General features: G+C 45.9%; 1 protein-coding gene across 1 annotated transcript in view; it reads right to left on the minus strand.

Moving 5' to 3' along the window:
- Nucleotides 1–464: 464 nt before the first annotated feature.
- Nucleotides 465–13,571, minus strand: part of si:ch211-11n16.2 (zinc finger FYVE domain-containing protein 1) — a 28,657-nt gene continuing 15,550 nt past the window's right edge. The window contains exons 9-12 of the mRNA XM_056283595.1: nt 5,719–5,889; nt 4,230–4,422; nt 3,899–3,997; nt 465–1,560 (exon numbers count right to left, since the gene is read on the minus strand). Of these exons, the coding sequence (XP_056139570.1) occupies nt 1,328–1,560; nt 3,899–3,997; nt 4,230–4,422; nt 5,719–5,889 (696 nt within the window). The 3' untranslated portion in view covers nt 465–1,327. The remainder of the gene's footprint in view (nt 1,561–3,898; nt 3,998–4,229; nt 4,423–5,718; nt 5,890–13,571) is intronic.

A 13,571-nucleotide genomic window follows, 5' to 3' on the forward strand; every position in this document is an offset into this window, starting at 1 on the left:
TACTGCAGCTCACATCTGTTTCTGTCCTTCCATCTACCCCTACCCTGAGTAAAGCAATCACTCTACATTTACAACTCTCCAAGGGTAACCTGCTGAGAGTTGCAAGAGTTCCTCTTTCCATTTTATCTCCAATTCATTTTCCTTCGATTCATCACTTCTACACATCACCCTCCCGGCCTTGGAAAGTTTGAAACTCTTTGTTCCAGTTTGAAAGAGGCTGGTCAGAGATAGATGGGGCGAATATATATATATATATATATATATATATATATATATATATATATATATATATATATATATATATTTCAACACAGATACAGGAATATTCCTCTATCTGTATTGATATTCCACTCCTCATTAGTTGAGCACTTATAACACCATTGACAGTTTTGGAAAAAAACCGCTATATATATATATCTATATATCTATATATATATACACACACACACACACACACACACACACACACACACACACATACACCCCATACAATTCTTCTGACGGCTTTGTGATGGGAGCACAAGGGAGTGAATGGTATTTATTGTGGCACCCGTACATTTACGTGCACCATCATAACATAAAAACCTATGTCCTAAGACTGTACTACTGTTCACTGCCCATTTGTTTCCCTATTCTTCAAGCAAGTGTAGCCAACAGATGGAGGGAAGACAGCATGCTGCAAGGCTGCCCAAATGACAATGACTGATCATGGAGAACCAAGGCACTCAGCACAGAGCAGGTGGTGTTGTGGCATTGGAATAGACCAAAGGGAGCACAGAAAGATTTGTGGAAGTTAGTCAGTCAAAGTCAGCTTTCCCTTTTACCCTTTTGATCTTTTCGCCGGATTCCTGTTTCATCCGTGTGATTTTTTCTGACTGCCAATTGATACGACAGCGGAATAGTCGGCTATTATCCACTGGGGTTCTCTGTCAGGGTTTTGATCTGTGTTTAAACTCATATGTTCTGCAGTGTGGAGAAGCTAAGGACCGTGTTGGACATGAACAAACTGATTCTACCTCACCACACATAAAACACGAGGTATGTTGAAGAGATAACTTTTTCTGTAACCCAGTAGTTAGTATTAGTTCTAGTGTTGCAGCATCTGTGAGGGGATAGAACACCAAACTAACATTCGAGCCACTGCATGTAAATTAATGTGATTCCAGTGCTGCCGTTAAGGTACTATATGGACAGTGCCCCTTATGGCTGGGACCGGTATTGCCACAATTAAGTGTTCTTTGTTTTTTGTTTTTTTTCCAAGCCTGACTTATTCCTGACTCGAGGTCACCTGATTTTAGTCCAGAAATGTTTCCCTGGGGGGCAGACGTCACAGGCTGCCCTTTCGTGCATGGCAGCTGTCACACACCCTGACTGGGTGGTCCCAACCCCGGGAGGGGACGGGCTTGATATGTGTGGAGCAGGCTCCGCACACGCCCTGTCCACAGGCCCTGCAGTGGTGCTTGGACATGGCGGGGTTGAAGGTTTTGGAACACTGGTGACACTGGACGATGTCCTGGTCTGGTACCCAGTAGTCAGGCCGAGCTACACCCTTAACAAAACCTAGGGAGCAGAAAAATAGTGACCATCAAAGATTTGCAGCAATTCCCCTCCCCCCCCGCCACCCCCACCTCCATACAACAGTATGAAAATTAGCCCCTCCCAAAAGTGGAGTCCAGAGATCCCCAAGGTTTTTTGAGGGGATGCCAAGGGAACCCACTGGGAAGAAAAGAGGAATAACATCCAATTACATCATTTGTAGACCGGACAGGGAGGAAACAAGCTCACATTATCTGGTTAACTCCTTCCACTCGTCTGCCCTCCAGGAGCAAAAACAGTTCGGGTCAAACATCTTCTCTTACAGGGGGAGCAGACAAAGTAGAACAAGGTCTGTGGATGCTTCTTTCAAGGGTGGACTTGGGAAACATTGTTTTGATGTCAGCTTTAGACAGCTATCTCCAAGTTTACTAAGGTCAAAACCACTGACTGTTCTGAGTAGTTATGGAATTGCAATTAATAACATAGTTGTATAAATGAAAGCTAGGTAACTGACTAGCCAGGTCTTGATGCATGCTCAATAATCCAGGTAAGAAAATCACAAAAGGCTGAATCAGTTCATCTGGGCACAATGTTTATTGACAGATACATTTCATCACTCAACTAAGTGACTGTACAACTGAGTGTACAGAGGATGCTGGACAGAGGACAGAGGACAGAGGAATCCTCAACTAAGTGACTGACACCTGCCGTCAGTTTGACAGCAGGTGTCCCCACGCTTATAAACAATACAGCTGCATAACAACTGAAACCAACGAACAGTTTCATGTGTGACCATCCTCTGTGAATAGTACACATGGCCATTGAAACTCCAGTTAATGGTCACACCCATATTTGCACATGAAATTGGTCGTTGGTACCTTATCCATCCATTAACTGAACCGCTTATCCTGCTCTCAGGGTCGTGGGGATGCTGGAGCCTACCCCAGCAGTCATTGGGTGGCAGGCGGGGAGACACCCTGGACAGGCCGGAGTCCCAAGACCCAGTGTGTTCACGGACGCTCGTAAACTCGGCAACAGAGCTCCAAACGGGGCCCCCCGACCTTGTGGGCCCTGGGGCGACCGCCCCAATGCCCCCGCTCTGGCTCCGCCACAGAGGGGGGCGATACCCGTCTGCCTGTTTTGGCTAGCTTGGCTCACCTCCTCTACTATGTCCATGTGTCTGAGCTTGATGTGATTACTCATGGCATTAGCAGAATAGCTGTAAGCCAATGTCTAACAGGCACTGGTTTTAGTTTAAATGCATTTTGTATTTTGATGTTGACAAGCATGGCATGTTTAAAAACTAGTTAGTTAAACTCTCTCATCGCTAGTTTTGACTAACACATTGTCCCTCAGGAGCTCTAAATTGTGGAAATCTAGGTTGTGATTTTGAATATAATTGCACAGAGAAACTGACTGCAATTGATACCATATCCACAACAGTGTGCAGTGAGGCAGTATATAAATCCACTTTAGGCACCAAGTCTGGTCTGAATATCACTTTTCAGACTTTGATGCTTTGTCATGTTTACAAAAAACTGTCAAAGTTTTTTCACAATATCAGTTTAAAAACTCCTAAATCTAATTAAACAAACTATCTATCGTAGACTGCAAACGTTTTGTAATACATTAGTAGGCTCCAGCATCCCTGCGACCCTGAGAGCAGGATAAGCGGTTCAGATAATGGATGGATGGATTTAAGTGTCCTGAAAAATAATGCAGACAATGTTGTACCATTTTGACATAATTAACTGACTGTTTTTGTCGAACAGAATTTTTTTGATTAAAACCACAGCCCAAAATAAAACGAATGATGTGTGCACTTGTTTTTTCTAGCTTTATGTAGAGTTTGTTTGAAAGTAGTTACTATCCATCCTTTCTATGAAAATATAAAAATCCCAGGTGTCCGGGTAGCCTAGCAGTCTGTTCCGTTACCTACCAACACTGGGATCGCCGTATCGAATCCCCATGTTACCGCCAGCTTGGTCGGGTGTCCCTACAGACACAATTGGCCATGTCTGTGGGTGGGAAGCCAGATGTGGGTATGTGTACTGGTCGCTGCACTAGTGCCTCCTCTGGTCAGTCGGGGCACCTGTTCAGGGGGGGAGGGGGAATTGGGGGCAATGGTGTGAGCCTCTTACATGCTACGTCCTCCTGGTGAAACTCCTCACTGTCAAGTGAAAAGAAGCGGCTGGTGACTCCACATGTATGGGAGGAGGCATGTGGTAGTCTGCAGCCCTCCCTGGGTCAGCAGAGGGGCTGGAGCAGTGACCGGGACGGCTCAGAAGAGTGGGGTAATTGGCCAAGTACAATTGGGGAAAAAAAGGAAAGAAAAAAAAAAGTAATATGCAGCAGTACTCACAGAGAGGGTAGTCCACCGCTGTGCTGACCATGTCTAGAGTACTCTGGGCCACCTCTGTTACCTTGCGAGCTATGAGACCACGAGGCTCTGCTGTAGTCACTAGAGATAGCAAGATGAGAGGGCATGCGAGAGAGAGAGACATACAGAGAGAAAGAAAAGATAACACATAATATTACAAACAAAACACATGTAACTCACATAAATCTCACACGAGAGGAAAAAAAAGATGAGTAAAGAAGGCGCAGAGGGACGAGGAAAAAATAAAGTGACAAAGCGGAGTAAAAACTCCATCATTGCAAAAATAACAATGTTGAATGGTATCTCATCTCACCCTGACTATTGGTGTGCGGCAGCCCTCCGTGGCGGTAACACGCCTCACACACCCTGACAGGGGCACCACCCCAGCCCCTCTCTGGCACAGGCATCCTGTAGCTGGAGCAGGGCTGGCAAAAGCCTTCGCCACATGAGCGGCAGTGGTGCTTCCTCTCTGCCTCTTCAAACACTTTCTGACAGCCGTGGCACCCCTGTCCAGGACAGAGAGGTGGTAGTTAGAAAGCCCAAGGAGAAGATGAACAGGCAGCAACTGTCATTCAAAGAAAGGTGACTCAGTTCATCTGGACACAAGGTTTGTTGAGAGAAACGTTTCATCATCATCTAAGTGACCTCTTCAGTCTCACCTGACTGCAGATACCCCACCCTTATAAACAATACAGTGACTGCAGGTGTCCCCACCCTTATAAACAATACAGTTACTGCAGATACCCCACCCTTATAAACAATACAGTGACTGCAGGTGTCCCCACCCGTATAAACAATACAGTGACTGCAGGTGTCCCCACCCTTATAAACAATACAGTTACTGCAGGTGTCCCCACCCTTATAAACAATACAGGGACTGCAGCTGTCCCCACCCTTATAAACAATACAGTGACTGCAGGTGTCCCCACCCTTATAAACAATACAGTTACTGCAGATACCCCACCCTTATAAACAATACAGGGACTGCAGCTGTCCCCACCCTTATAAACAATACAGTGACTGCAGGTGTCCCCACCCATATAAACAATACAGTGACTGCAGGTGTCCCCACCCTTATAAACAATACAGTGTCATAACCACCCAAACCAATAATTAGTTTCACATGCAATATCCCCACCATACCTGCAGTCAGTTTAGACTGAAGAGATTAATTAGATGAGTGATATGAAACATTTCTGTCAATAAACGCGTCCAGTGCCCCTTTTCCACTACATGGTACTGGCTCAACTCGACTCGACTTTTTTGTTTTCCATTACTGGAAAGTACCGGCATTTTGGTAACTGTTACCACTTTTCTGGTACCTCCTTTGTCGAGGTTCCAAAAAAACTGGAGCGGGTACCAAAATCAATCGAGACCAGCTACACTGCGGGGTACTGTTACAGTGATGGAAAATGATTCTGCGAGTCGAGATGAGTCGAGTCGAGTCGAGTCGAGCTGGTACGTGTAGTGGAAAAGGGGCACAGATGAACTGATTCAACTTTCTTTGATTTTCTTGCCTGGATTATTGAGCATGCATAAACATATCAACTGTCATTGTTTTTCATCACAGACACTGCACATGACCATATTTATGATTTGCTATGTAAGTTAAAATGCTTTCTGTGGCTTCACAACTCCAATGTGTGTGGGCATGTGTGTATGTAAGAGCCAAATATTCCGTTAAGTGTCTGCCGATTTGTCGCCGCCTGTCCAGCTCATTACAACAAGTGGAGATAGCACAGTGGCCTCAGTGGGCCTGTCTGTGTTGTGTGTGTGTCTTCATGTGCAACTGCACTGCTCACAGTTATCTGGGCATTGGGCCTCCAGTAGGGCGGTGCAACCTGGTCGGTGAGCCAGGCAGTGACAGCTTTGGTGGGGCCCATGCTGTACTCTGACACCGACTGGATCACGTAGTTCATGCCATCCAGGACCCTCTGGGCTGCGTTCTGATGGTCTGTCAGGAAGGCCTCCGACTGGATAGATGAAAAGGGCGCATGAAAGCAGGGACGCATGGGAGTTACAGGATTTGATGAATAGATAAAGGGGTAAAGTGAAAAAAGGAAAGATAGGAGGACAGAAGGAAGGAGGAGACTTAGACACAGGAGTCTTTCAGTGTGTAAATTATTGCCTCCTACCAACAATAATAAATGCTTGAAGAAAAAAGAAATAAAATCCAAAACATCCCAACCTCCACCGAGCACCTCTCATTCAGACAGGTCAACAACAACACAACAGTGGTTGGGAGACTGTGGTTGAGTGTGTGTGTGCACCGACTGACTGAGCTCCCAAAATGAGCGTAAATGGACCGCATTTTATATATTGCTTCTAAGCTGCAACAGCCACTCAAAGCACTTTAACGACACACACACGCACGCACGCACGCACACCCGCACACACACACACACACATACACCAACGGCAGTGTCAACCATGCAAGGTAACAACCAGCTCATCCGGAGCAGTTAGGGGTCTTGTTCATGGACACTTAAACGTGTTTGACAGCAGACAAGGATCTAACCGGCAACCCTCCAGCTCCCAGACAACCTGCTCTGCCTCTTGAGCTACTACCACTCTATCAGACTTTTTTTCCAATTACATGACATGAAAATAATGAGTTTTTCATAACTGAGAGCTACAATCACAGCAAGACGGGTCTGAATTGATATAACTCTTGGGACCCCCCATGGCAGGTGGTTGATCACAGCTGAGAAATCACCGCGACACACACCCATGACTTGGGAATTATGTGGAACTATACTGAAAAATAATACCGACTGGTTGTCATTTCTTTAACAAATTTTTCTGATTTCAAAGAGACTGGCTGAAAGTAGACATTTCATGAAAAAAGTTCATCTCTAACTGTGTATACACACACACACACACACACACGCACAAACATTTGCTGTTCATTTTTTCAGTAAAATGTCGTAAAAGTAGTATATCTGGGAATCGTGGCATGTGAGCAAAAGGAGGGGATTTCAACTGCTGTCTCAAACAATTCTCCTGAATTCACAGAAACCCAGGCACAACACATTTATACATGCAAGTTCAAGCTCATCTGGAATCAGGACTCAGGAACCATTTATTGTCATTTCTATCATGTACTGGCGTACACACAAGAAACATAATTCCATTCCCCCAGCCCACAGCAGTACGACACAAAAGACAAAAACACACGTCCCAAATTTCCCAAAAACGACACCACCAAAAACATACAAAAACAGAGAGCAAAGCAAAAAAACACGAAAACACAAAAAGTTACCAACACGTCCACTCAGGGCAACACAGTCCAAAATGTCCACTGTCCAGAGAGCGAACGCCAGCCAGGATGACTGTTGGAACTGCCGGTCTGCATGGGCTAGCAGTTAGCTTAGCCTGCCCCGCTTCCACATCCTGTCAGACCGCCCTCGGTGTTTCCTCCTCGGGCGCAGCTCCGGAAGGGCAGTTGTCCCTGGGCCCACCAGACGCAGCAGACCAGGCTCCCCCAGCCGATCCAATGCCAGCGCTCCCAGCCAGACACCTTCAATACTCGTCCCCACACTCCTCACGATGACACTAAAACACAGTCAACACAAGGCATGGCCGTCGCCAGACCGCCTCGGTGTTATCAAGACTGCTGGTCTGCATGGGCTGGCAGTTAGCTTAGCCTGCCCCGCTTCCACGTCCTGTCAGACCGCCCTTGGTGTTACCTCTTCAGGCGCAGTTCTGTGGTCCCTGGGCCCACAGCACAGAGCAGACCAAGCTCTCCCAGCTGATCCAGCGCCAGCTCTCCCAGAAATCAAACGAAGACAAAACAAACTTAGATGCAGACGTGGACAAAGACACTGTATAGATGGTCCTGGTGAGGCCGCCACAAATGTAAGGTTGCGCCACCATCTCCCCACTCCGGAAGCAGTGTATGTAATCCGGTGGTATTAATAAGTTGACAGGTTGTGTTAAATTCAAGTTCAAGTTCAACTTTGTTATTATTGAGTCCCAAGAACTAATCCACTACTACTTCCGGCTGCTCCCGTTAGGGGGCGCCACAGTGGATCATCAGTTTCCATCTCTTCCTCTCCTCTGCATCTTCCTCTGTCACACCAGCCACCTGCATGTCCTCCCTCACCACATCCATAAACCTCCTCTTTGGCCTTCCTCTTTTCCTCTCCCCCGGCAGCTCCATATTCAGAGGTGTAAAAACCAGGTCCAGAAAGTAAAAGTCCAAACCATGTATTTGCTCCACTCATGCACTACACCAGCAGATTCTAGTCAACACCACTCCCCAACTAGGTAGGGAAAATTACTTAATGAAATCCGCTGGTTTAGTAACATGGTTGGAGAAAATACACGGTTTGGACATTTACTTTCTGGACCTGGTTTTTACACCTCTGCTGCATGTCCTCCCTCACCATGTCCATAAACCTCCTCTTTGGCCTTCCTCTTCTCCTCTTCCCTGGCAGCTCCATATTCAGCATCCTTCTCCCAATATACCCAGCATCTCTCCTCCACACATGTCCAAACCATCTCCATCTTGCCTCTCTTGCTTTGTCATCAAACCGTCCAACTTGAGCGGTCCCTCTAATATAATCATTCCTAATCCTGTCCTTCTTCGTCACTCCCAGTGAAAATCTTATCATCTTCATCTCTGCCACCTCCAGCTCCACCTCCTGTCTTTTCATCAGTGCCACTGTCTCCAAACCATATAACATAGCTGGTCTCACTACCATCTTGTAAACCTTCCCTTTAACTCTTGCTGGTACCCTTCTGTCACAAATCACTCCTGACACTCTTCTCCACCCACTCCACCCTGCCTGCACTCTCTTCTTCACCTCTCTTCTAGACTCCCCTGTTACTTTGGACAGTTGACCCCAAGTATTTAAACTCAAATGCCTTTGTCAGGCAAGATTGAGATGGCTTGGACATGTGTGGAGGAGAGATGCTGGGTATATTGGGAGAAGGATGCTGAATATGGAGCTGCCAGGGAAGAGGAGAAGAGGAAGGCCAAAGAGGTGGTTTATGGATGTGGTGAGGGAAGACATGCAGGTGGCTGGTGTGACAGAGGAAGACGCAGAAGACAGGAAGAGATGGAAACGGATGATCCGCTGTGGCGCCCCCTAACGGGAGCAGCCGAAAGTAGTAGTAGTAGTAGCCTTTGTCACCGTCTCTCCTTGCATCCTCACCATTCCACTGTCCTCCCTGTCATTCATGCATAGGTATTCCGTCTTGCTCCTACTGACTTTCATTCCTCTTCTCTCCAGTGCATACCTCCACCTCTCCAGGCTCTCCTCAACCTGCACCATCCTCTCGCTACAGATCAAAATGTCGTCCGCAAACATCATCGTCCACAGAGACTCCTGCCTGATCTCGTCCGTCAACTTGTCCATCACCATTACAAACAAGAAAGGGCTCAAAGCTGATTGTTGATGTAAACCAACCTCCATCTTGAACCCATCTGTCATTCCAACCACACAACTCACCACTGTCACACTGCCCTCATACATATCCTGCACCACTCTTACATACTTTGTCACCCCCGTTTTCCTCATACAATACCACACCTCCTCTCTCGGCACCTTGTCATATGCTTTCTCTAAATCCACAAAGACACAACATAACTCCTTCTGGCCTTCTCTATACTTCTCCATCAACATTTTCATAGCAAACATCATATCTGTGGTGCTCTTTCCTGGCATGAAACCATACTGCTGATCATCACCTCTCCTCTTAACCTAGCTTCTATTACTCTTTCCCATATCTTCATGTTGTGGCTGATCAACTTTATACCTCTGTAGTTGCTGCAGTTCTGCACATCACCCTTGTTCTTGAAAATCGGTACCAGTATGCTTCTTCCCCACTCCTCAGACATCCTCTCACTTTCCAAGATTGTGTTAAACAATCTAGTTAAAATGTCTTGATGCATGCTCAATAATCCAGGCAAGAAAATCACAGAAGGTTGAATCAGTTCATCTGGACACAATGTTTAGTGGGAGAAACGTTTCATCATCATCTAAGTGACCTCTTCAGTCTCAACTGACTGCAGGTGTCCCACCCTTATAAACAATACAGTTGCATAACGACTGAAACCAACAACCAGTTTCACATGCAAATATGGGTGTGACTATTACCTACACTAAGGAGGAATCAAAGAGGCCATCTATGTTAAGAGGGAATGACCATCCCTGAACGGGGGGGCAATGAGTACATCTGATACAATATTTGATCTAATTGAATTCTTATGGTTTGATGTTTATTTGCAAATACAATCACAAAACATTCTAAACCTCTAATCTAATGCCCCTCTTCCACTGCATGGTACTGGCTCAACTCGACTCTACTCTATTTGACTCTACTCGCTTTACTTGGGATTTCACTTTCCACTGCAGATAGTATTCCCTCACAGCAAAGCCCCGCTGGCCATTTGTGGGTGTGTTGACTAGTTTTTTTTAAAGATTGTATTTATATTTAAATAAATATACATATATTTATTTATGTTTATATTTTATCTATTTTATTTATTCATTTATAGTGGTATTTTCATGCCACCTTTTAGTATCGGCTCAGCTCACTTGGAACCTCGATGGAGGTGATACCAAAAAAAGTACTTGGTACCAGGTACTATCCCTAACTTTTGTCTAATGGAAAATTAAAAAAAGCGAGTAGAACTGAGATGAGTCGAGCTGGTACCATGCAGTGGAAAAGGGGCATTAGGTTCTCTGGGAATTTGCTGGAAGCCATACCAACACGTACCTTGGCTCTGGCAAATGATGGACGCTAAGCAGGTATGGGCTTGGCTAGTACTTGAATGGCAGACCTCCTGCGAAAACTGAGTTGCTGCTGGATGTGCTGTTGGTGAGCCAGCAAGGGGCAGTCTTCCCTCTGGTCTTAATTTAAAAAAAAAATCAAATCCCAATGCCCTAGTGCAGTGACAGGGACACTGTGCCATAGGAGATGCTGTCCTTCGGATGAGACGGTAAACCGAGGTTCTGACTCACTGTGGTCATTAACGATCACGTGGCACTTATAACAAAGAGTTGGGGGTTTCCTGGTGTCCTGGCAAAATTCCCAAACTGGTTCCCTCCATCTGGCCACCTAATCACCCCCCCATGTAATTGGCTCAATGATTCCTCCCTCTCCAACTCAAGCTGATGTGTGGTGAGCATTCTGGCGCAAAATGGCTGCCGTGCATCACCCAGGTGGTGCAACACATTGGTGGTGGTTGAAGTGAGTTACCCCTTCGATGTGAAGCACTTTGGGTGTTTAGAAAAGCACTATATAAATGTGATGAGGATGATGATTATTATTATTATTGTTATATTATTATCTGTTGCCATCTTACAATGCTGTGATTGCAAACATTCCCAAATCCTCTGCAAATAGTACACATGGCAATTGCAACTCTAGTTAATGGTCACACCATATTTGCAGATGAGACTGGTCGTTGGTTTCAGTCATTATGCTACTGTATTGTTTATAAGGGTGAGGTTACCTGTAGTCAGTTTAGTCTGAACAGGTCACTTAAATGAGTGATGAAACGTTTCTGTTAATAACCATTGTATCCAGATGAACTGATTCAACCTTCCTTGAATCTAGTTAAAAACTCCACTGCATCCTCTCCTAAACATCTCCATGCCTCCACAGGTATGTCATCTGGACCAACCGCTTTTCCACTCTTCATAGCTGCTTTCACTTCCTCCTTGCTAATCCACCGCACTTCCTGATTCACTATCCCACCATTCCCCAACCTTCTCTCGCTCTCATTTTCTTCATTCATCAGCCCCTCAAAGTACTCCTTCCACCTTCTCAACACACTCTTCCTCGCTTGTCAGCACATTTCCATCTCTATCCTTCATCGTCCTAACCTGCTGCACATCCTTCCCAGCTTGGTCCCTCTGGTTAGCCTTAGTGTCCAACCTCTCATACAACTCACCATATGCCTTTTCCTTTGCTTTCGCCACCTCTCTCCTTGCTTTACGCTGCATCTCCTTGTACTCCAGTCTACTTCCTTTATCTCTCTGACTAGATCCCCTTTCTTCTTTGCCAACCTCTTTCTCTGTAAACTTTGCTGTATTTCCTCATTCCACTACCAAGTCTCCTTTTCGTCCTTCCTCTGTCCAGATGATACACTAAATACCTTCCTAGCTGTCCCCATCAATATCTCTGCAGTGGTTGCCCAGCCATTCGGCAACACTCCCTTCTTCAACTTCCACCATTTGATCCTTGGCTCTGCCTTCACTCGCTTCCTCTTCTTGGTCTCCAAAGTCATCCTACAGACCACCATCCGATGCTGCCTAGCTATGTTCTCCCTTGTCACCACCTTGCAGTCTCCAATCCCTTTTAGATCACACCTCCTGTGTAAGATATAGTCCACTTGTGTGCACTTTCCCCCACTCTTGTACATCACCCTGTGTTCCTCCCTCTTCTTGAAATATGTATTCACCACAGCCATTTCCATCATTTCCGCAAAATCCACCACCATCTGTCCTTCCACATTTCTCTCCTTGACTCCATACCTACCCATCACCTCCTCATCACCTCTGTTCCCTTCACCAACATGCCTACTGAAGTCCACTCCAATCACCCCTCTCTCCTCCTTGGGTACCCTCTCCACCACGTCATCCAACTCCAGAATTCTTCTTTCTCTTCCATCTCACACTCAACTTGCGGGGCATATGCGCTGACAACATTCATCAATACACCTTTCATTTCCAGCTTCATACTCATCACTCTGTCTGACACTCTCTTCACCTCCAGCACACTCTTGACATACTCTTCCTTCAGAATGACCCCTACCCCATTTCTCCTCCTATCCACACCATGGTATAAGAGTTTGAACCCCCCTCCGATGCTCCTGGCCTCACTCCTTTTCCACCTAGTCTCTTGCACACACAGCATATATATCTTCCTTCTCTCCATCATATCAGCCAGTTCTCTCCCTTTACCAGTCATAGTGCCAACATTTAAAGTTCCGACTCTCACCTCCACACTCCTACCCTTCCTCCTCTCCTGCTGCTTCTGGACATGCCTTCCCTCTGTCCTTCTCCTTCATCCAAGAGTAGCACGGTTTCCACCGGCACCCTGCTGGCCAACAGTACTGGTGGCGGTTGTTGGTAACCCGGGCCTAGACCAATCTGGTATGGAAATCTGATTTATGATCCACATATTTGATTTGGCAAAGATTTTACGCCGGATGCCCTCCCTGACGCAATCCTCCTCATTAATCCAGACTTGGGACCGGCACCAAGAATGCACTGGCTTGTACATCCTCAGTGGCTGGGTCCTAAGAACTAATGTGGATGAGTATGTTTTACCCATTCTCACAGTCTCGGACCTGCCTGTTGGAAAATCCAATTGCCAGTTACAGATAGAGTTGACCAGACCAAGACATCTGAGTTTCAACACCAGTTTGGATGGTACAACTGTATTAAAAGCAGAGCTGTAATCAATGAACAACATTCTGACATAGGTATTTTTCTTTTCAAGGTGGTACACTCCCTCAACCCCAGACAAATGTCGCTGTTAAACCAGGGCTTTTGGTTGGGGTAGGAGCAAATACGCCACACTGGGATACAGTTATCCACACAGAATTGAACATAAGCCAGTGAACGATTCGGCATACTCATCCAAACTCAAGGCTGAATCTTTAAACAGATTGACAAGTCTGTTGATTCAAAACATC

Source organism: Lampris incognitus, chromosome 7 (genome assembly GCF_029633865.1).
Source record: "Lampris incognitus isolate fLamInc1 chromosome 7, fLamInc1.hap2, whole genome shotgun sequence".
NCBI classification, from domain to species: Eukaryota; Metazoa; Chordata; class Actinopteri; order Lampriformes; family Lampridae; genus Lampris; species Lampris incognitus.